The 21633-nt window shown below is 36.4% G+C and overlaps 2 protein-coding genes across 3 annotated transcripts in view; one reads left to right on the top strand and one right to left on the bottom strand.

Annotated features, from left to right (window-relative positions):
- Positions 1 to 16979, bottom strand: part of FAM185A (family with sequence similarity 185 member A) — a 52964-nt gene extending 35985 nt beyond the window's left edge. The window contains exons 1-4 of one of the 2 annotated variants that reach the window (XM_082691924.1): positions 16284 to 16979; positions 14067 to 14176; positions 5487 to 5579; positions 236 to 374 (exon numbers count right to left, since the gene is read on the bottom strand). In XM_082691924.1, the coding sequence (XP_082548050.1) occupies positions 236 to 374; positions 5487 to 5579; positions 14067 to 14176; positions 16284 to 16734 (793 nt within the window). In that variant the 5' untranslated portion in view covers positions 16735 to 16979. The remainder of the gene's footprint in view (positions 1 to 235; positions 375 to 5486; positions 5580 to 14066; positions 14177 to 16283) is intronic. The other variant, XM_082691925.1, reaches the window with a different exon arrangement.
- Positions 16980 to 17106: 127 nt separating this feature from the next.
- Positions 17107 to 21633, top strand: part of CCDC146 (coiled-coil domain containing 146) — a 119439-nt gene continuing 114912 nt past the window's right edge. The window contains exon 1 of the mRNA XM_082692426.1: positions 17107 to 17382. The gene's annotated coding sequence lies outside the window, so the exon portion shown is untranslated. The remainder of the gene's footprint in view (positions 17383 to 21633) is intronic.

Below are 21633 nucleotides of genomic sequence, written 5' to 3'. Positions count from 1 at the left end.
TCTTAATTTCACAAAACAAATTGAGGATTGCTGGTGGTTAGGGGGTAGGGTTAGGATGGTTGGGTTATGGACATTGGGGAGGGCATGTGCTATCGTGAATGCTGTGAAAAGTGTAGGCCTGATGATTCACAGACCTGTACCCCTGAGGCAAATAATACATTATATGTTAATAAAAATAATTTTTAAAAATTTATGTTATATGGAATGCAGATGTATTAGGCTTCTATTATCTTACCATGAATACTTCCTAATGTAATATCTCCAGCAACAGAAGATAGAAATGATGATTCTGTATAAAGATACTTGGCTTCCAGCAAACCATGTTCAGTAGATATATTAACAGTACTTCCTTGCAGTTTATCTATGGTCACAGTCTATTAAGAGAAAAACTCAAAATCAGTTCATTATAAAAGAAAGACTGGTAAAAAGCCAAAATTATACCTATAGATTTAGTGGGCAAATTATATAAAAAGTTACTACCCAGTATGCAATCACTTTGCTGATTTTAATACCCTGGCTCTAATTATAATACTGTGAGCCAACAGTGTATTCTCCGTGGAATGTGGAATGGACCCATTAAATTCAATTATTTAGAGCTTCTTTAATTTCTCTTAATAATGTCTTATATTTTCTATATAGAGTTCTTCAACTTTTGTTATATTTATTCCTATTTGGTATTTTCTAAATGCTATTATAAAAGAACTCTTTTTTTAAACTTCATTTTGTCTTAATTGGCTTTAGTATTTGATCTTAAATCCAACAACTTCAGTAAACTCACTAATTTTCATAATTTACCTGAATTTAAGAAAGTTTTTCTACATGTATAATTTGTATTGCCTGCAAGTGACAGTTTCATTATTGCCTTTCCAGTCCTTATATTAATACTGTTTTTCCTGCTCTGTCCTGCTTAACTATTTGGCTCAGGCCTCCAATTCAACAGTGAACAAAAGCAATGAGATAGTAAGCAACCTAATCTTATTCCTATTCTCAGAGGGAAAACTTAAAATACAGCATCATCATTGAATAAGATGTTTGCTAGAGATATCCTTTAGATCCTTAATATCATATCCTTTCTATTTCAAATATATTTTGTTGCTGCTATTGAAATTATAGTATATGTGCTGCCGAAGCGAGCACATGCTATTGAAATTATAAATGGGTTTTAATTTTAGCACATATTTTATCTTTTTTTTTTTTTTTTTTACTATCATGATTTTCTCTTGTCATCAGTTACTGTAGTGAATACACTGTTATTGCTACAATTTTTTCACTTTAAATCTAATACCAGGATGCCTGGATGGCTCAGTGGGTTAAACCTCTGCCTTCGGCTCAGGTCATGATCTCAGGGTCCTGCGATTGAGTCCCGCATCAGGCTCTCTGCTTGGTAGGGAGACTGCTTCCTCCTCTCTCTCTCTGCCTGCCTCTCTGCCTACTTGTGATCTCCCTCTGTCAAATAAATAAAATCTTAAAAAAAAAATCTAATAACAAAATAGGTTTCTATTGAACAAAATGAAAAGAATTTTGTATTTATCCCTAAGCTTCCCTAACAATGACTTTAGCATGAATTTGTTTCAAATACTGAGCACAATGTAAAATGAAGATACCTAATTAAGGATTCCAAATTATCTCTATCAAATTTTAAACATGTTTTATAAGCATCGAGTGAGTGTTAATATAAAACTGTTGACAAAAAAATCCAATCACCAGGAAGGCATGCAACAGTTTTGCCCAGGATAAAGAAAGATCATTGCCCACCTTTAAAGAAAGATCATTGTTTTTCAAAACATCATCAGTACACCAATATCATTCATTCCTAACTAATATGTGCTTCAGAAACTGTTAAAAATTCAAAATACTATTTAATAAGAACTGAGTTTCAAGAATACTAAAATTTAGAAATATAAAAAAGAGAAAAAAAGCACTCAGAGGTTCCATTGGGAAGCAAGTTAGAATGACTTTGCCCTCTGGATTTGAAGTATGTAGCTTTATTTTTAAACTTTTATTAAGCACTTAATATACACCTAGATGCTTCTTATCTACCGTTTCTTTTAAGCTGATTATGGATTCATAGGAATTTTGACTTTAAATTTAGTTTCAATAAATCAGTCAAAAAAAAGATATTTTACCTACATTCATTCAGATTTGTGAGAATGCAAATGTTCTGCATTGCCTGGGTTACAGTACAGGTGTAAAATTCCTGAAAAAATTTGTCCTTTACCTACGAAGGTTTGTCATGAAAAGTTGCTTTATGCATGGTTTCAAACTCACCAAGCATTTTCATTAAGCAGACAACAACTCTAGCTTTTTATAGATAATGAGGCTGGTTTTGGGGATAAAAAAAGATTGAAAGAGTATTTGAAAGTTAAACTGCCAAAAGGGCACTTTTGATTAGATTCTCCCCACAACCAAATAAAGTCTTTAAGGGGCTTCTTATGAATATCTGGAAATGGTCAAGGGTTTACTTTGTTCTTTAAACACTAAATATTTTACCTTGTAAAAAACTAGAAAATATCCTCCCCTGCTGCACCAAAGCAAATGAAAGCAAGTGAAGGTACAACCCTTCCCCACTACAATAATATAGGTATTTTAGCCAATCACTCCATAAAACTAATTTCAAAGAAATTAAAAATTCACTGAGGACCACACATAATGTATTGTATCAGATACTAACATAACAATTAAAGCTAGGACACCATAGTTTATGGCAAAATGCTGAGGCTCTTGTTACAGTTATTAATGCTAATAGAGCAAATAGTCATAAACAGACTCTTTGGATTAAACTGTCTGGCTTGCTTATTAACAGAAATAACTACTAAAAGATCAAAAAGTAGATCCAAAAATTAATACCTTCTTGACAGAGATATCACTATAAATTAATTTTCTTTTCTACACAAGGAAAATTTTTTGTAAGTTTAGTTATTATAAGTCAACATTATATATAATGAAAATCACACTTTAAGGAAGCACTGTAGCTTTGTAACCCAAACTAAAAGAGGTCAACTGACAACTATGTCACCAATTCATCCAACCATAAGAGGAAATTAATTTCTATCTTCTCTGTACCAAACTTAGGATACTAAAATAAATGATACTATCTAAAACAGCTGCTCCATTTAAAATGATACATTAAAAATGCTGTTAAATGTTTATAATACTCATTTGATTCTCATAATCTTGTTAAGTAGGTAAAACAAAATCATCTCTATTTTACAAATAACAGAATGAGTCTCAGTAAAGTTAACTGGCAGATCTAGGACTAGTCAAGTTTGCTTTCCCATGTTTCATTTACCTTTATCATCATTATAATAAACACTGGATTAGAGTTAACTAAGTGCCAGACTTTAGTTACTTAATCTGTATTAAGTGATTTAATCCTCATAACTCTTTGAGTTAAGTCCATTACTATTATTCCATTTTCCAGAAAACTAAGACACATAGAGGTTAAGTAACTTGTCTTAAGTTAAAAAGCTTAAGTGAGGGGCGCCTGGGTAGCTCATTTGGTTAAGCAACTGTCTTTGCCTTGGGCTCAGGTTATGATCCCAGGGTCCTGGGGTGGAGCCCACCAATGGGCTCCCTGCTCAGTAGGGAGTCTGCTTCTCCCTCTCCTCTCAGTGTGTACTCTCTCTCACCATCTCTTTCAGTCTCTCTCTCTCCCTCTCTCAAAGAAGTAATAAATAAAATCTTTAAAAAAAAAGATTAAAATAATAAATAAAGGAATATATTTAGGAATTTGTTAAATTTATAAAGGAATTTATTAAATAAAGGAATAAAATACTTAAGTAGCTAAGACCTGGATTTGAACCCAGGTAATGTGATTCTCAATTCTGTGCTCTTAACCAAGTCACTATGCCTCCTATCAATTATCTATAGCACACCTCTGTGAAAGTTGTATATTAAGAGTTAACACGTATCATAAGCATTTATTTTATACAAAGCCCCACAAACTTAGAAATAAATTCTAAGTATTAACATTACATATAATACAAATAGAAATAATATCTAGACTAATTCTTTAGTACAACAAAACTAAATTAGGCAAGAAACAAAACAGTATAATAGAAAGTAAGAATAAATGAATATTCAATAAACCATGTAAGTTGGAACAAATAAATAATTTAATGAGTGGAAACAGCAGCCAAAATGTTCAAAATAGCAAATAATTAAGAGATAATTTAAATTTTCCTTTGAAATGTTTGTAACGTGGATCATTTCAATTAACATAAGCCATCATTTAAAGGACAGACCTTGAAGGAACTACAAAGTTGTCCAATTTCCCTTCTGCACTTCTAAGCCCACAATAAGCAGAGGGGTAAAACTAAATGCCATCTCAAAAGAGCTGCCACATAGGCCAAGCAGTATCTTTCAATACTTTCCTAGCCTAATACTTTATAAAGGATAAATTTAAATGTTTGGGCTTAAAACATCTCCCAAGGTGATAGAAAATAAAAGTGACAATAGTAGAAACAATTACTGTTATAATCTACCTTGTTTAATTATGCCAACAATAATCTACCTACAAGATATACTTATAACGCATCCTCACCAATTACCTAAGGATAAAGCTTAGTAAAGAATTTAAATTTATAATGAAAGATTTTGCAAATTGCACAAGTGTAAAATAAAAGATGAACTAGCTCTTTCTCAAAGATTTAAACATTATTCATAACAAATTGTGACAATTTATATTTCAAAATTATTAACTATATTTTTTCCTTTTTTATTTTTTTTTTAAAGATTTTATTTATTTATTTATTTTACAGAGAGAGATCACAAATAGGCAGAGAGGCAGGCAGAGAGAGAAGAGGAAGCAGGCTCCCTGCTGAGCAGAGAGCCCAATGTGGGACTAGATCCCAGGACCCTGAGATCATGATCTGAGCCGAAGGCAGTGGCTTAACCCACTGAGCCACCCAGGCACCCCCTTAACTATATTAATACTATGCTAAATCACAGAGAGCAACAAAAGTTAATTAAAAAATGCAAACTATCTCATAGCAACCAAAATCCCTATGGATAATAAAAGCTTTTGGAGAGTAGTGATGCTATCCAATAGTGCCACCTTGTGGAAAATACTGAAGAGAGTTGAGTTTTGAAATTCAACCTTCCAACTGGCTAAAAGGTAAACAGGTCTTAGAAAAATGCTCAAATAAATCTAACACATAAAAAAATTTAATCCTAACCATGGAAGTAATACCTAATGATCAATTTTAATCCACGATCATAAACATCCCTTCTGAACTGAGTTAAAATTTAATATTTAAAGATGTTATCAATTCCAAATAAATCATTACCTGTCAAAAGTATTATATCACAAACTAAAATTTAAGTTGTATAATATTTAACCACTTCAAATTCAAATTTACTAATGAACTAAGGTGCATTAAAAAGGAGAGAATGTTACGCTACGAATTTTACAGAAACTATCTATAAGCTGTGTGAGCCACCTTGAAGCAAAATTATAATTGCTAACAAAAAAGTTTCAGTCTTACACTTTTATCCAACGCATGAATATCTGTATTTCCATAAACTGTTCCCAGGCAGATTACTTTGCCTCCTTTTGTCTGAACATGTAATTTTTGACTCTGAAAGACAAATACAAAAATAAAGAGAAAAAGAATAAATTTAATTTAGACTTAAAAAAATCCAGCATTTTATACATTTTTAAAAAAATAATAATAAAGCAGCAAAAGGATCCAGAAACAAAATAGAAATGCACTATTTGGAATAATAAAATCAACTGGTGGTAGGGGCACCTGGGTGGCTCAGATGGCTAAGCATCTGCCTTCAGGTCAGGTCATGATCTCCAGGTCCTGGGATGGAACCCCACGTCTGGCTCCCAGCTCAGTGGGGAGTCTGCTTTTCCCTCTCCTTCTGCCTCTCCTCCTGCTTGTGCTTTCTCTCTTTCAAATGAATAAATAAAATCTTAAAAAAAAAAAAAAAAGAACATCAACTGGGAAAGAATATCAACTGCTGTTAAAGGATTAAATAAGTCATCTGTACTCATTATAGGAAAAAGAAGAGATACTTGGGTATTCCAGGAGCTTCACTGAAGACGGGCTTGGGAATATAAGATCACTCTGACTAGCTAACTAAACAAAAATGTTGCGGAAGATGACAATAATTACTATTACTGTTCATCATTATTAATATTATCATTGTTTTTTGTTTTTAAGAATTTATTTATTTGACAGAGAGAGATCACAAGTAGGCAGAGGCAGGCAGAGAAGAGGAAACAGGCTCCCTGCTGAGCAAAGAGCCCGATGTGATGCGGGGCTCCATCCTAGGACCCTGGGATCATGACCTGAGCCGAAGGCAGAGGCTTTAATCCACTGAGCCACCCAGGCGCCCCAATTATCACTGTTAATAAGAATAATAGTTACCATTACTTGGCATTTTCTTTGACCAAATACAGTGTGACTCATGTGATTCACATGACTGAATCTTCACAACAACTCAGAAATAGGTGTCATGTTTTTCCAATTTACAGAGGAAGAAATTCAAGAATCAGAAAGGTTATATAACTTTAACAGGTGAGAGAAAACAACAAAATATAAACTAACAGAATCAAGGTCTGTATGATTTCAAAACCCACATCTATGGCTGGAATCTTCTGAAGGATATATTCATACTTAACGGTAACAGCCCACTGATTATTAAACTTTCTAGCATATAACACCCCAGAAAATGGAACTCTGGATAAAAATGTCTCAAGCACAAATAAAACAGCAGTCACTGTTAGCCTCCTCTGTCAAAAAAAAATTTATAAAGTATGTGTGGAGTGGTGAGGGATCATGGGAATAGGGGGAGAGAAGGATTTGATTTCACACTTGGTAACTGTGGAAAAAACTACCGTAAGTCTACAAAAATCTGCACCCCCCCCCCCAAGTAACAGCAATATATCTGGGCCCATGAAGAGACGATATTTTCCAGCTTCTGTTACCTCTAAGCAGTTGCTAAGTTCTTGCCAACAGAGTGTTAAATGGAAATGCTCTGTGCAATTTCAAGGCTGTTGCTTTTAAGAAGAGTTAGTGTGCCTTCTTTGTGCTCTGCCCCTTCTACCAGATGAGTGCAGATTACAGTAACACTGTAAGAGATGGCAAAGCCAGAAGATGGAAAGAACCTAGAATCATAGAAGAGCCACGTACACACTTGTAACCACATACACACGTGGTTATAGAGAGCCACGTACACACTTTCTTACCACAAGTAAGAAATAAACTATAGTTGTACATGAGCCATTTTGTTTAATCTATTTTGTAGAGTAGATTGGTTTACCTTAACCATTACATACGTCTTCAGTTCTGCCATAATCATAAAAAAAAGAAAAGGTAAATAGCAAAGAAAGAAAAATACCAAAAGCAGACTAACCAACATCATGATCAGCAATAGCACAGAAGTGTCTAAACCGTAGGGAAAAATTAAATTCAAAACAACCATATACCCTCTGGTTGCTTTACTCAAGGGAAAAAATAGAAAAAACTTAGGCAAAAAAGCTCAGGAATGAACTTCAAAAAATTTAGTGAGAAAGACAAAATGAATCATTATTAAAAAGTTTATCTATATGGGGCACCGGGTGGCTGAGTTGTTAAGTGTCTGCCTTTAGCTAAGGTCATGATCCCAGGGTCCTGGGATCGAGCTCCACATCAGGCTACCTGCTCATCAAGAAGCCTGCTTCTCCCTCTCCCACACCCCCTGTTTGTGTCCCCTTTATCATTGTGTCTCTCTCTGTCAAATAAATAAATAAAATCTTAAAAAAAAAAAAGTTTATCTATATTACGGTGGTAGACTACTTTATGCCCAGAGACACGAGTCTGAAGTCAAACTGCGTTTTATATGTAGTACTCATCAAGCAGACAAGTAATTGATAAATTTCTGAAAAGAGTACCTCCAAAACAAACATTACTTCAAATCGAGCTTACATAATTTCAAACTTACATGAGTTCCTATGACACTTCAGAAATTTAAACAAAATTCATGTATGCGTGAATTATTTTCCTAAGGAGATAGTCATCATTTTCAAAGAGAACTAAGACTCAAAGATATTAAAAGCTAGTGTTATCATTTAAAACTAATCTAATTCCAAAAAATTAGATTATAAAGTTTTAAAAATTATATAAAACAAAATAAATAAATCAGAACCGAATGAGTATAAACTACTGTATTGCATTTTTAAAAACTGCAAATGTGTGGCCTTTCACGAGTTATGTATGTTGCCTAAAATATTTATTTACTTATTCTCTAAGAGTGCACAATAAATGTAGTATTGCCATGTATTTTACTCAACAGTAAAGAAAGGAAGAGAGGCCACCCAAAAAGAGAAAAAAGAAATCTTGCCATTTGCAATGACATGGGTGAAACGAGAGGGTATTATGCTGAGCTAAACAAGTCAATCAGAGAGACAATTATTATATGATCTCATTGATATGCAGAATTTAAGAAAACAAAACAGAGGATCAGAAAAGAAGAGAGGAAAAAACAAAAGATGAAACTAGAGAGGGAGACAAACCATTAGAAGACTCTTAATCATAGGAAACAAACTGAGGGTTGCTGGAGGTGAGGGGAGTGGAGAGATGGGGTAACTGGGTAATGGACATTAAGGAGGTTATGTGATGTAATGAGTGTCTGGGTATTATAAAAGACTGATGAATCACAGGCCTGTACCTCTGAAACCAATAATACATATGCTAATTGAATTAAAATTTTAAAAAAATCCATGAAAAAATGAAATATATATGTTTTACATATGAATAAGTACATACATAAACGATTATAAAAATATATAAACAGAGGCTGTGTTTCCAGATGTTTTCAGGTCTTTTAAGCAACATAGCCTCATGGTTTTAGCACATGAGCTCTAGACAGACTTAGGTTCAAGTCTTGGCTCTGTCATTCATCAACTAGTGACCTCAGCAAGAAACATCTCCTGGCCTCAGCTTCCTCATCTGTCAAATAAGGAAGCACGTAGCTCCCAGGGCTGCTCTGCTAATTAAATGGGATGATAAATGCAAAACTCTTAGCAAGGTCTCTGGTGTGCAGTAAATAAAGCCACTTGTGAGTGTTTTGGAAAAAAAAAAAAAGGTGGAAGGAGCATGAACTTGGAAATTAGAAAAGACACAAGTTCAAACCTCAGCTTCATTTATTAGCTATGTGAACCTAAATGAGCTCCTCAATCTCTTGGTGCCTGAGTTTCATTCTTGATTAAAGAAAGATATAATTCAAAGATTAAATGAAGGAAGGCTTAGCTAAGTTTCCTGGTACAAAAAAGACCCAATAAACAATAGCTATTATTATTGCTGTAAATATTTTATCAAACAGATCAAATATATATATGCCCTCAAAATGAGTGGAAGAGAAACCTATATTAATTGACATCATTAATTCAAGATCATATTATACATTTAAAAATTAAACACGAGGGGTGCCTGGGTGGCTCAGTGGGTTAAGCCTCTGCCTTCGGCTCAGGTCATGATCTCAGGGTCCTGGGATCAAGCCCCGCATCAGGCTCTCTTCTCAGCAGAGAGCCTGCTCCCTCCTCTCTCTCTGCTTGCCTCTCTGCCTACTTGTGATCTCTCTCTCTCTGTCAATAAATAAAATATTAAAAAAAAAAAATTAAACACGATTTTTCAACAAGTGCTCCCAGTTATGAATATCTTAAGAACAACTTTCTTGATCCTTGGTATACCATTAGGATCCACTGGACCCAATATTAGCTCTTAAATGTTTTTAAAACTGGGGCGTGTGGGTGGCTCAGTGGTTAAGCCGCTGCCTTCGGCTCAGGTCATGATCTTGGGGTCCTGGGATCGAGCCTCGCATCGCATCGGGCTCTCTGCTCAGCAGGGAGCCTGCTTCCTCCTCTCTCTCTGCCTGCCTCTCTGCCTGCTTGTGATTTCTCTCTGTCAAATAAATAAATAAAATCTTTAAAAAAAAATGTTTTTAAAACTATTCTATTTGTAAGGGCTGATATTTCATAATTTTTATTTTCTTAGAGTGCTTCCATAGAACATATAGAAAATTTACTCTTTTAAAAAATAAAACACATTCTATCTTAAAATTACTATATCCATCTACTGGACTCTTATAAATCTAAAATACGTTATGGGCTCTTAGTGTTCTTATTTTTCACATCTTATAATATTCCGCTATTTCACAATCCTAGGAATTATTTCATCATTATTCATCAATTACTGTCAACCATGCTTTAAAAAAAAAAAAAAAAGACAACAGAAAAATTGAAGGACTTGCCTAGAATGGTAGTTCTCAACTAAAGGTGATTTTGCTCCCCCCAGAGAACATTTGGCAATGTTGATATTTTTCATTGTCATAACCAAGCAGTTTCCTACTTGAATTTAGTAGGTAGGGGCCAGCAATGCCACTAAACATCCTAGAGGGCATAGGTCAGGCCCTGACAACAAAGAATTACCTGGTCTAAAATTCCAATAGTGCCAAAGTTGAGAAACCATTTTTTCTTTTATGCCATAATGGCAGAAGGAAGAAAAGTGACCAAAAAAGATCTCTCAGAATCATCACATGAATCAAAAGATAAAAGCAAAGAGATCAACAGTAGGATAGTAGCTTCTGATTTTTTTGATTTTTTTTAAAATCTGCAGACTCTTTTAATTGTGATTATTTTGAATACATTTATATTTGAACTGTGCCCACAGAACTATCAATTTTTTAATGGTAACATATTTTTTATTAAGTTTTTAACTTTAATTCCACAATAACATACAATGTATTAGTTTCAGGTATAGTGTAGTGATTCAACAATTCTCTGCATTACTCAGTGCTCATTATGGTAAGTGTACTCTAATCTCCATCACCTATTCCACCCCCTCCCTTCCCTACCTATTTCCCAACTGGTAACCATCAATTTGTTCTCTTTAGTTAACTGTTTGTTTCTTGATTTCTCTTTGTTTCCGTTTGTTGTTTGTTTTGTTTCTTAAATTCCACAGATGAGTAAAATCATATAGCATTTGTCTTTCTCTGACTTATTTTGCTTAGCATAACACCCTCTAGTCTAGGTCCATCCATGTTTTCACAAATGGCAGGATCTCATTCTTTTTTGTGTCTGAGTAATATCCCAGTTTGAGTGTTTATACACACACCACATCTTAATTATCCATGCATCTGTGGATGGACACTTGGGTTACTTCCATAGCTTGGCTATTATAAACAATGCTGCAATAAACACAGTGGTCCATATATCTTTCTGAATTAGTGTTTTTGCTTTCTTTGGTTAAATATCTAGTAAAGCAGTTACTGGATCATATGGTATTTCTATTCTTAATTTTCTGAGAAATGTCCTTACTGTTTTCCATAGTGGTTGCACCAATTTACACTCCCAAGTGCACAAGGGTTTTCTTTTTTCCACATACTCACCTACACGTACTATTTCTTGTCTTTTTGATACTAGCCATTCTGACTAGTGTGAAGTGATATCTCATTATGGTTTTGATTTGCATTTCCCTGATAATTAGTGATGTTGAGCAACTGTTCATGTACCTGTTGGCTATCTGTGTGTTTTCTTTGGAAAAGTGTCTATTCAGGTCCTCTGCCCATTTTTCCATTGGATTTTTGGGGTTTTAGGTGTTGAGTTGTGTAAGTTCTTTTTTTTTTTTTTTTTAAGATTTTGTTTATGTATTTGACAGAGAGAGAGAGATCACAAGTAGGCAGAGATGCAGGCAAAGAGAAAAGGAGGGAAGCAGGCTCCCCGCTGAGCAGAGCGCCCAATGTGGGGCTCAATCCCAGGACCCTGAGACCATGACCTGAGCCGAAGGCAGAGGCTTTAACCCACTGAGCCACCCAGGCATCCTGATATATATAAATATATAAGTTCTTTATATATTTTGGGTATTAACCCCTTAGCAAGTATATCATTCACAAATATCTTCTCCCATTCACTAAAACAGTACATGGATGAGAAGCAACTTCCAGTTCTGGACAAACCCAAGTTCCTTGTATCTGATCATACCAACATAAGTGAGCTCATTAAGATGATTAGAAAGTGCTTACAGCTCAACACTAATCAAGCGTTTTTCCTGTTAGTCAACAAACACAGTATGGAGAGTGTGTCCATGCTGATTTCTGAAGTGTATGAAAGTGAGAAGGATAAAAATGGATTCCTGTATATAGTATGTGCCTCTCAGGAGACATTTGGAATGAAATTGTGTGTTAAGACTAAAAAACTCATCTATTCAAAAGTGTTTTAAACCCTTACCAAAAAGGAAAAAAAAAGAGATGTTACCAACTGAGACTGATAAGTTCATTCAATCACAAATCATTACAACAGAAGTGTTCCTGCCTATGAACTTTATAAAGTTGTTTTGTACTGCAAGCAGAAAAGCTGAGCTCCAAATGAGCACATTCAACTTTGGAAAGTATCACTTAACCTAGGCTGTTTTGTTTTTAAGTTTAGAAGTTTAAAAATAATATACTTTGCATTCTAAAAAAAAAGAGAGAGAGAGAGAAAGTTTAAGTCATGGTTTCCTTTGCTGTACAAAACCCTTTTTATTTTGGTGTAGTCCCAATAGTTTTTTGTTTTGCTTTTGCTTTTGTTTCCTTTGTCTGAGGAAACATATCCGTAAATATATTGCTAATGCTGATGTCCAAGAGATTACTTCCTATGTTTTCTTCTAAGAGTTTATGGTTTCACATTTAGGTCTTTAATCCATTTTGAGTTTATTTTTGTGTATGATGCAAGAAAATTGTCCAGTTTTATTCTCTTACAAGTAACTGTCCAATCTTCCTAGCACACCTTATTGACAAAACTATCTTTTCTCCATTGTACATTATTGCCTCCTTTGTCATAGATTGACCATACATGGTCAATGAATGATGTGGGTTTATTTCTGAGTTCTCTATTCTGTCCCATTGATCTATGTATCTATTTTTGTGCCAGCTTTGTGCCTGTTTTGATTACTACAGCTCTATAATGTATCTTGAAATCTGGGACAGTGATACCTCCAGCTTTGTTCTTTCTCAAGATTACTTTGGCTATTCAAGGTCTTCTGTGGTTCCATACAAATTTTAGGATTATTTGTTTTGGTTCTGTGAAAAATGCTATTGGCACTTTGATAGAGATAGCACTGAATCTGTGGAGTACTTTGAGTAGCAAGGATATTTTAACAATATTAATTCTTCCAATCCCAAATATATCTTTCCATTTGTTTATATCAGCTAGCTTCTAATTTTGATTGTGAAACTGAAAATATAAGATACTGAGTTTTCAGAAGGCGATATTCTAGATGAATTTTCTGAGGTTAAGCATTGATGAGTGAACAATATATTCCTAAAGCCAAAAAGGAACTATGAATATTCTTATCCAGTTAGTCATTCAACATGAAGACTTCATTGTGTATCTTTTACAACAAGAACCTGAACCATCTCATTTTGCTAAAAGGACATAGAATAGTATTCTTTAATCTTTTGTGATATTTGTGCAAATACATTTATTTGAAATAGTTCACATATGAACAGATACTAAAGGCAAGTATGCAAATAAAAGTGATCAAAACAAAACAAATGATGTAAAACTTTTTAAATGCATCAAATTAATCATTCTAATTAGGGTTTATGAATCTAAAAATCGTGACCTTTGGCTCAGGTCATTATCCTGGGGTCCTAGGACAGAGTCCTACATCAGGTTCCCTGCTCAGTGGGGAGCATGGTTCTCCCTCTCCCACTATTTCCCTCTCCCTCTGCCTGCCACTCTGCCTGCTTATGCTTTCTCTGTAGAATAAATAAAATCATTAAAAAAAAAACCCCACTAAAATTGCTTTAATAAGATCTTAGAATACCAAGCATGTATTATTAGTTTCACTGTACACTTCGAAATCTAAAGGAAACGTATAAATGAGGAAAACCTTCAAAGTTGCTACAACCTCTTTACTTTCAAAACAGAACTGATTTCAAGGCAAATTTTTTGCGAGAAATGTCTGAGAGATGAATAAATAATACTCAATATTCTCAACACATGATATTCAGAATAGTGTTAGTTTAACACTGCAGCTCAAAGTTTAAGGTTTTTTAAAAACAGTAATATTGAAATACAATTAGAAAAATGTTTATACCTTAACAGACTGTAAGATGCCAGTACCCTGCTCAGTTTCAATTTTGCAATTATCACACTCAATATTTTGGACTTTTACACAGCCAGGCCCTGATGACTTGATATCCAAATCTAGAAATGAAAAAAGAAAAAAAAGTTAGTACTATGGCTAATGAGCTCCAAAGCATTTTAGCGCCCTCTAAGAAATCCAGCTCCTCAGTTATGTTCATAAAATTACTGAACCCTGGAGAAAGCATGGTTGTCAGCACCTAACTTTTAGAAATAAAACAGTTATTTCTATTGACCTATATCATCTAAAGAGAGAAAGTGATATAGGAGAAAAGTAAAAGAGGGCAGATACTCCAATTAATACACATTCCTGGGAAAGATAGGAAACACACACACACACACACACACACACACACATGCTTAATAAAACTACAGCTAGTTAACAAGTCATTATGGTAAACTGAATAAGCCAGTTAGCCTCTTCTCTCTTATATTCATGAAGATTTATAGATTTGTTCCCAAACCTCATATAAATTAAAAGCATATCATAGGAATAGTACAGATCTGTGTTTGTTGCCCCCCACAAAAAAAAACACTGGGGCTTAACACAATTTAATCATTATGGCATAAAAATAAATTTTTGCAATTCTGTATATGGCAGTCTCTATAAAGTCTTTTAAAACAGCAATATTTTGGTTGTAATAAGCCAAAAATATATAAACCAATAATTTTACCCCAGATGGATGCAAATGTAAGTAACCAATTTTTACTAAGTTGAGTAGTGTTACAACATAGCCTTCATGTAAGGCAGCGCTCATAGTATGTAGAGAAGGACATAAATGCCCTCTACCCACACACCCCCAACAGGTAGAAAAGCCCATTTAGTGGCAGTAATGCTACTCTTACTCACAGAAACAGGTATAAACAAACTGGAGGAACAAGTACATAAGAAGAAAATTGAATTATATTGATTTGAGAAGCCCGTGAAATAGACACCTAGAAATGGTAAACTGGAAATGGGATTCCGGCTCTAGGAAGAGGAATCTACAAATAATGAGGTTTGAGGTCACCAGCACAGAGTTCCACTTTTGTCTGTGTTACCATAAAATTTCGCTTACTCTATTTCAATACTCAATCCCTTTTTTACTATGATAATATATTGACAAATCTTCCTCCCCACCCCAGATTGTCATATTTTGAGGTCAGGGTCTTTTATTCATCTAGGCTAGTTTAAAGAAGTTGAGAAGCAGTAAACCATCATGGTTGAGCAGACTCCAGTCAGTTCACATTTCAGCTCCACCACTTTATATCTGAGAGAGAACATAGTTTTTTAAATATACTTCCATTAGAATATAAGTTTCATGAAGGCATGGATTTTTCACCCACAATAAATACTTCATGAACCTTGCTGTATCTCAGTTTCCTTATGTGAAACAGTGCCAATAACTGTATCTACTTTATGGTGCGATTTTAAGGATTAGAAAAGATTATCTTGGAGGTATTGGCTGCTGTGATGATCATTAGTATCATCCTTCTGTCCCAGGAAGGAGAGCCTGGGGACACTTTACTAGAAAAATGCTGTGTACACACGGGCTTGCATTTGATAAATATTATGGACCCCAAATACCTAGAACACTGAAGGCATTGTCAAACGGTCTACCGTGCGGTTCTACTATGTGATTGTGTTTGTATTTTTTCAAGACCGCTACTCACGGGTAATTTACGATGGAGATGTATCAGTAGGAAGCCAGATGCCTACGTGAGACCCAACACTTGGTCCAGGTTAGATATGGAACATCCTACAGACAGAGCTGATTTGGAACAGACCCCAGGCTGTGTATATGCAAGGGGAAATGTGAATGGATTATCAAGAAAGTTCAATCCTGAAATACAAACCACTTTGCTATTGACAAAGTGCGGTGAAATAGAGAAATAGGAACCACGTGCCAAAGGAGAACATAAGGGTTCCACAAATAATAGTTGATTTAGATTATTCCAAACGATGTTTTCATTGGATTTATAAAATTCCTATCTTTGGGAACCTGATGTCTACCTTTCACTAGGAAGCTCAAAGTACAACAGAAAAGGAGGCAGGTTCCGAGGGGCGTAAGTATATTGGGTTACAAAGTCAGATCCAAGGGGACCCATTAAAAGTGCACATCTGCTTAATTTCAGAAGTTCGCCGTCTGTGCCCTGGGACCCAAACCCTTTTTCACTTCACTTCACTTGCCAAACTTCAGGGGCGCGTTCACCTCCACGGACGCCTGAGGGTCGATGGTGTCAGACACGATGGCTACCTCCTTCAGCGCCTCGTCGTACTTCACCAGCAGGCCGGCCAGGTCCTGCGCCCCGCCCTCCGCTGCTCTCACCGCAACCAGCACGCGGTCGCCGTCCGGGTAGGTAAGAGGGTCCAGGGGCCTCACGGCCAAATGGCACGGAAGCCGCGCCCGCAGCCGACCGAACGGGCTCACCAGCAGCGCCCACTCCTTCAGAGTGTGGCATGTGAGGCCTGGCGGGGAGACCGCGGGCTCTGACCCGGGCTGGCGCTCGCCCCTACCAGAGCTGTACCGCCGGGCCGGGCCAGCCCGACAAGCCCAGCGACCCGCAGCTCTGCGGGCCCCAACTCGGAACTGGCTGAGCCAGAGGCAGCCAAATCCCCAGCCCGAGCCGGGGGCGAACATGGCGCACCCCTCTCGCGCTCCCTCAAATCACCTCAGCCGTAGGCCAGTCTCGCCACGGCCAGTCTACTTGACCACTGACACGGCTCAAGTCAAAAGGGAGACATCTGCGAAGATTTGCTGAAGCAAAACTGCTCACTTTCTTTGGCAATTTAAACCTCAGCCGCACACGCCTCCCCGGCAGGTTGGAATTTCAAAGCTGTAAACCCCCTCTTGACCCGCACGCCTTGCCCGCGCCCTCCTCTTTCGCAAAGGCGCATGGGATACGTAGTTCTAAAGGAACGAGAGGACATGGGGCTCCGGGCAGCTTGGAAACTACATATCCCAAGAGGCAATGCGCAGGGTATTGGAGTAAGAGCAGGTGTTACCCGAACTCAGAAGGTGCGCGCTCTTGCCTGAAGCCCATTAGCCATTGGAGGAACTGGAGGGGAGAGGGTGGAATCTATTTGGGAATCCAACGGGCCAATGAAAAGCGCGGAAGGAGCAATGTGGGCAGGACTGCATGGTTTCCTTGGATACCGAGGACGCGACTTCTTTGGAGAGGGTGGAGCTTCGGAGTGAGAGCTTGGAGGTCCTAATCTACCAAGAAAAATAGGAACTTAAATAAGGATCAGGACCAAGTCAAGTGGTAAGAAACTGCGCTTTTAAAAGGTGAGAACTAGGGGCGCCTGGGTGGCTCAGTCGGTTAAGCGTCTGTCTTCCACTCAGGTCAGAATCCAAGGATCCTGGGATTGAGTCCTACCTCCGATTTCCTCCCCAAAGGGGAATCTCTTTCTCCAGCTGCTCCTTCCCATGCGCGTGCTCTCTCTCAGAATAAATAAAATCTTTAAAAAAAAAAGGGGGGGGGGGTGAGAACTAGATGCAAACTACAGTGGGAGATTAGATCCAAACTTTACTAAAATAGTGCAGGGTACCCTTATATGGAAAATCCCTCAGCAGGAAAATAAAGAGCCAGATTGGTGGGGTTTTTATTAAATTCTTTTTAATAAAGGCAGAAGGAGAAGCAGTGGGACTCGATTGCAGGACGCTGGGATCTTGACCAGAGCCCAAGACCAACGCTTAAGGGACTGAGCCAGCCAGGCGCCCCAGGCTGGTGTTTTTTGGTGGATCCCTCTTTGATACCAAGTATAGAAATAGCATTAGAGTCCTCCCTCCTTCCTGATCCTAAGTAATCCTAAGCCAGTCGTTGGACAGGGTTTTAACTGCTTTCCCTTAAAATGAGATCAGTATGACTTTCCTTATTTTGCCTCAAAGAGTTTTTGCAAGGATCAGATCAGCGCTCGCTCTCTCTCTCTCTCTCTCTCTCTCTCTCATACAAATATATAAATCTTGAAAAAAAAAAAAAAAAAACCCTGAAGCTCTTGGCAAAAATGCAGTAACGATATACTGGGAGGTAGCGATAGAGAGATGGACTCGTGGGCCCAAGTCACAGAGTTTTCCACTAGCCATTATCTTTTTTATAAAATTCAGTGTTTTCATAAGCTATCCTTTCCTCTTTTCTGTCCTCCTAGTTCTTTCTCCCTCCTTATTCTCCTTCCTAGTTAGTGAAGGCTTATGATAAGTGCTAGCTTTTAGGTCCACCAAATTCCCACTGAATACTAGCTCTGTCCTTGACTTTGTGTTTCATTCGGTCATAATTATTCAGACTGATCTTCAAAGTGTCTTTTTAATGAAAACCCATGGGGATAACTTTGAAAATTTTTGAAAAAGACATTTGTTTTAAGCAAATTGAGAATGCACTCACATTTGTTGTACACATGCCAAATATTTTTAGATTAAATAGGAATAAATACCTAGAAGATTATTTTGTTTCTGTGGTGAGATTTCCTTTTCTGAGACAAACCAAGTTCATGGAATTGGCACGTGAACCGTAATTGTCTCTGTGGCAAAATCTTTGTTTGATTATTTTCAAACAAAACTAAAGAAAATTGACTGAAATGCTACTTTTCTGATTACATTAACTTGAAACTGGAGAAAATGATATAAGATTAATATAGGATATTAAAAAGTTATTGATACTTTAAAAAAAATTTTTATTGATACATTACTTTTGTATCAAATCTGTCCACATGTCAATGACCACTAATAAAAATACTGCCTTCCATCTGTGTGACATTATAGTTTTCAAAGCATGTTCACATGTGTCATCTTGTAGTATCCTCATAAAACACTCAGTTCAGCAGAGCAAGTATTATTATAGATGAGGAAACAAATTCGGAAAGATTAAAATTAAACAATTAGAGAGTCTGGCCCTCTTTCCACTCTACTAAAAGTTCCTCTATCCTCCTGACCCCTTTGAAGAAAAGTAATTATTCATCAAATGAATGAAGAATCATAAATAACTTTTCATTCCTATGTTCTTTTTTTTTTTCAACTGAAGTTATAAAAATACCTTATAAGTAAACTCTTAAGGGGGAAAGGTTTATAGTAACTGACACACCCACCAGCAGTATATGTTCATGATGTATACATAGACATGCTGCTGGTGGCGCATAAGTGGTTAAAAACTTTCCAGAGTTCATTTCAGCAGTATGCATAAAGCACTTGAAAAATATGTGTATCCATGACTTGGAAATTGTACTTTTGGGGATTTAATGTAAGCATAAAATTAGGGACATTCAAAAAAAACTTACATTCAAGGAGTTTTGTTCTATAGAGTTACTTATGATACTAAAATAATGAAGTAACTTAAATGTCCAAAAATAGTAGGGTGTTATGTAAATCAGTATACATCTGGAATATTCTGCAGCAATTCAAAAATTATATTTTGAAGACTACTCAGTGATGTGGGAGCACTTCTATAATATAATTGTAAAGGAAAATCATCCAGTTCTTATTCTGCGTGTTTCTTCTTTACTCTCACATTACTACCACACTCATAACACTTCTTCTGACACTTTTGGCTACCACGTGTCTGAAGGGTCCAAGAAACCAGCAGGGTGTTCTACAGTTTGACTCTATTCTGACACTATGTACCTGCAAATAGTGTCAGATCCCACAGGGTAAGAACTCAGTTCTACAAGACTGCTCTTACCCACTTGAGATGCTAATTACAAGTAGTGGGTCCTTAGGTTACCCACAACTTCTGTCTGGTTTGCCTACAAATCAGAGGTTCCCACAACCACCTTCACAGTTTTGATGAACTTGCCAGAATGGTTCTCAGAACTCAGGAAATCATGTTTACCGGTTTATTAAAAGATTTGATGAAAATGAATATGGATAGATAGATAGATAATCTCCAAATGAAGAAAGAGATAGTGTGAGGTCTGGCAGGGTTCTGAGAACAGGACCTTCTGTCTCCCTGGAGTTGGGGTGTGTTTCTCTCCTTGTGTGAATGTGTTTGCCTAAATGGAAGCTCTACAAACCCCATACTATCGGGCTTTTCATGGAGGCTTCATCATGTAGATATGATGGATCCTTAATTCCATTTTTAGCCCTTCTTTCTTCTTAGGAGACTGGTGCAGAGCTGAAAACTTCAACCTTCTTATCATGGTTCATACTCTCCAGTGACCAACCCTCATCCCAGAGCCATCCAAGAGCCACCCAAAGTCACCTCACTAGAACAAAAGACATTTCTATCATCCCCAGAAATTACAAGGGTTTCAGGAGCCCTGTGCCAGGAGCCAAGGAGAGATCATCATATATTTTTTCCTATTATCTCACGGTAATATTAAGTGAAAAGAGTAGAATGCCAATTGTATGTTTAGTATAATCCCAGTTGTATAATAATGATAATAATTTTATTTTTTAAAGGTTTTATTTATTTGAGAGGGAGAGAGAGAGGGAATAAGAGAGAGAGAGAGCATGAGAGGAGAGAGGTCAGCAGGAGAAGCAGACTCCCTTGCTGAGCGGGGAGCCTGACTCCAGGATCATGACCCAAGCCAAAGGCAGTTGCTCAGCCAACTGAGCCACCCAGGTGCCCCGACAATAATAATTTAATTTTTTATTTTATTTTATTATTTTTTAATAATTTTTTATTTTTTATTAACATATAATGTATTATTAGCCCCAGGGGTACAGGTCTTACACACTTCACAGCACTCACCATAGCACATACCCTCCCCAATGTCCATAACCCCACCACCCTCTCCTAACCCCTTCCCCACCCCCCACAATCCTCAGTTTGTTTTGTAAGATGGAGATTCTGTTATGGTTTGTTTCCCTCCCAATCCCATCTTGTCTCGTAAAATAAAATTGTGTTTTGAAAAATATATCCCGTGGAAACAATTTCAACTTGGTAACAATGGTAATATCCAAGTAGTAAAATAATGAATTATTTCATTTTTTTGTGTGTTTTCAATAATAAACATATATTACATTTATAATTTAAAAGTTTTAAAAGCACTTCTTAAAATACATTGTTTCCTAAAACTAACTCAAATAATGAAATAGTTGAAGGATTTCTTACTATGTAAATGTAAATGCTGATGAAGATTTTACTTTATTTAATAATTGATATTCAATAAATGGACAGCAGAGGGCATGAGTCAGTTTTCAGAAAAATGTAACTTAAATAGAATTCTGGGATTCAGCTTAGCCAAGGGAAGCCAAAGGAACTTGCCAACTTTCTCAATTATAAACTTTTACAGTGAATATATCTTGTGATTTTCATTCTTGTGAAATCTTAATGAACTCAATCTGATAACTGACAGTACTAAGAAATATTTAATGAATATGTAGGTAGCTTCCTTTGAAATCATCACTGACATATGGACAGATTTAGTTGTTTCTATGCCCATGATGTGCAGGAAAGTGTCTGTGATTTAATGCAGTCACACTTTCCCATTCTAAGCACCTTGAGAAGTTGCCTACGTTAGACATATTCTTGGGTACTTTGTATGTTAAAGCAATATGTATGTGTGTTTATGTATGTATCTGAGATAACTTAAACAGAGCAACTAG

This window comes from Mustela nivalis (genome assembly GCF_964662115.1).
Source record: "Mustela nivalis genome assembly, chromosome: 12".
Classification (NCBI taxonomy): domain Eukaryota; kingdom Metazoa; phylum Chordata; class Mammalia; order Carnivora; family Mustelidae; genus Mustela; species Mustela nivalis.
This window is presented reverse-complemented; position numbering and strand designations above follow the sequence as displayed.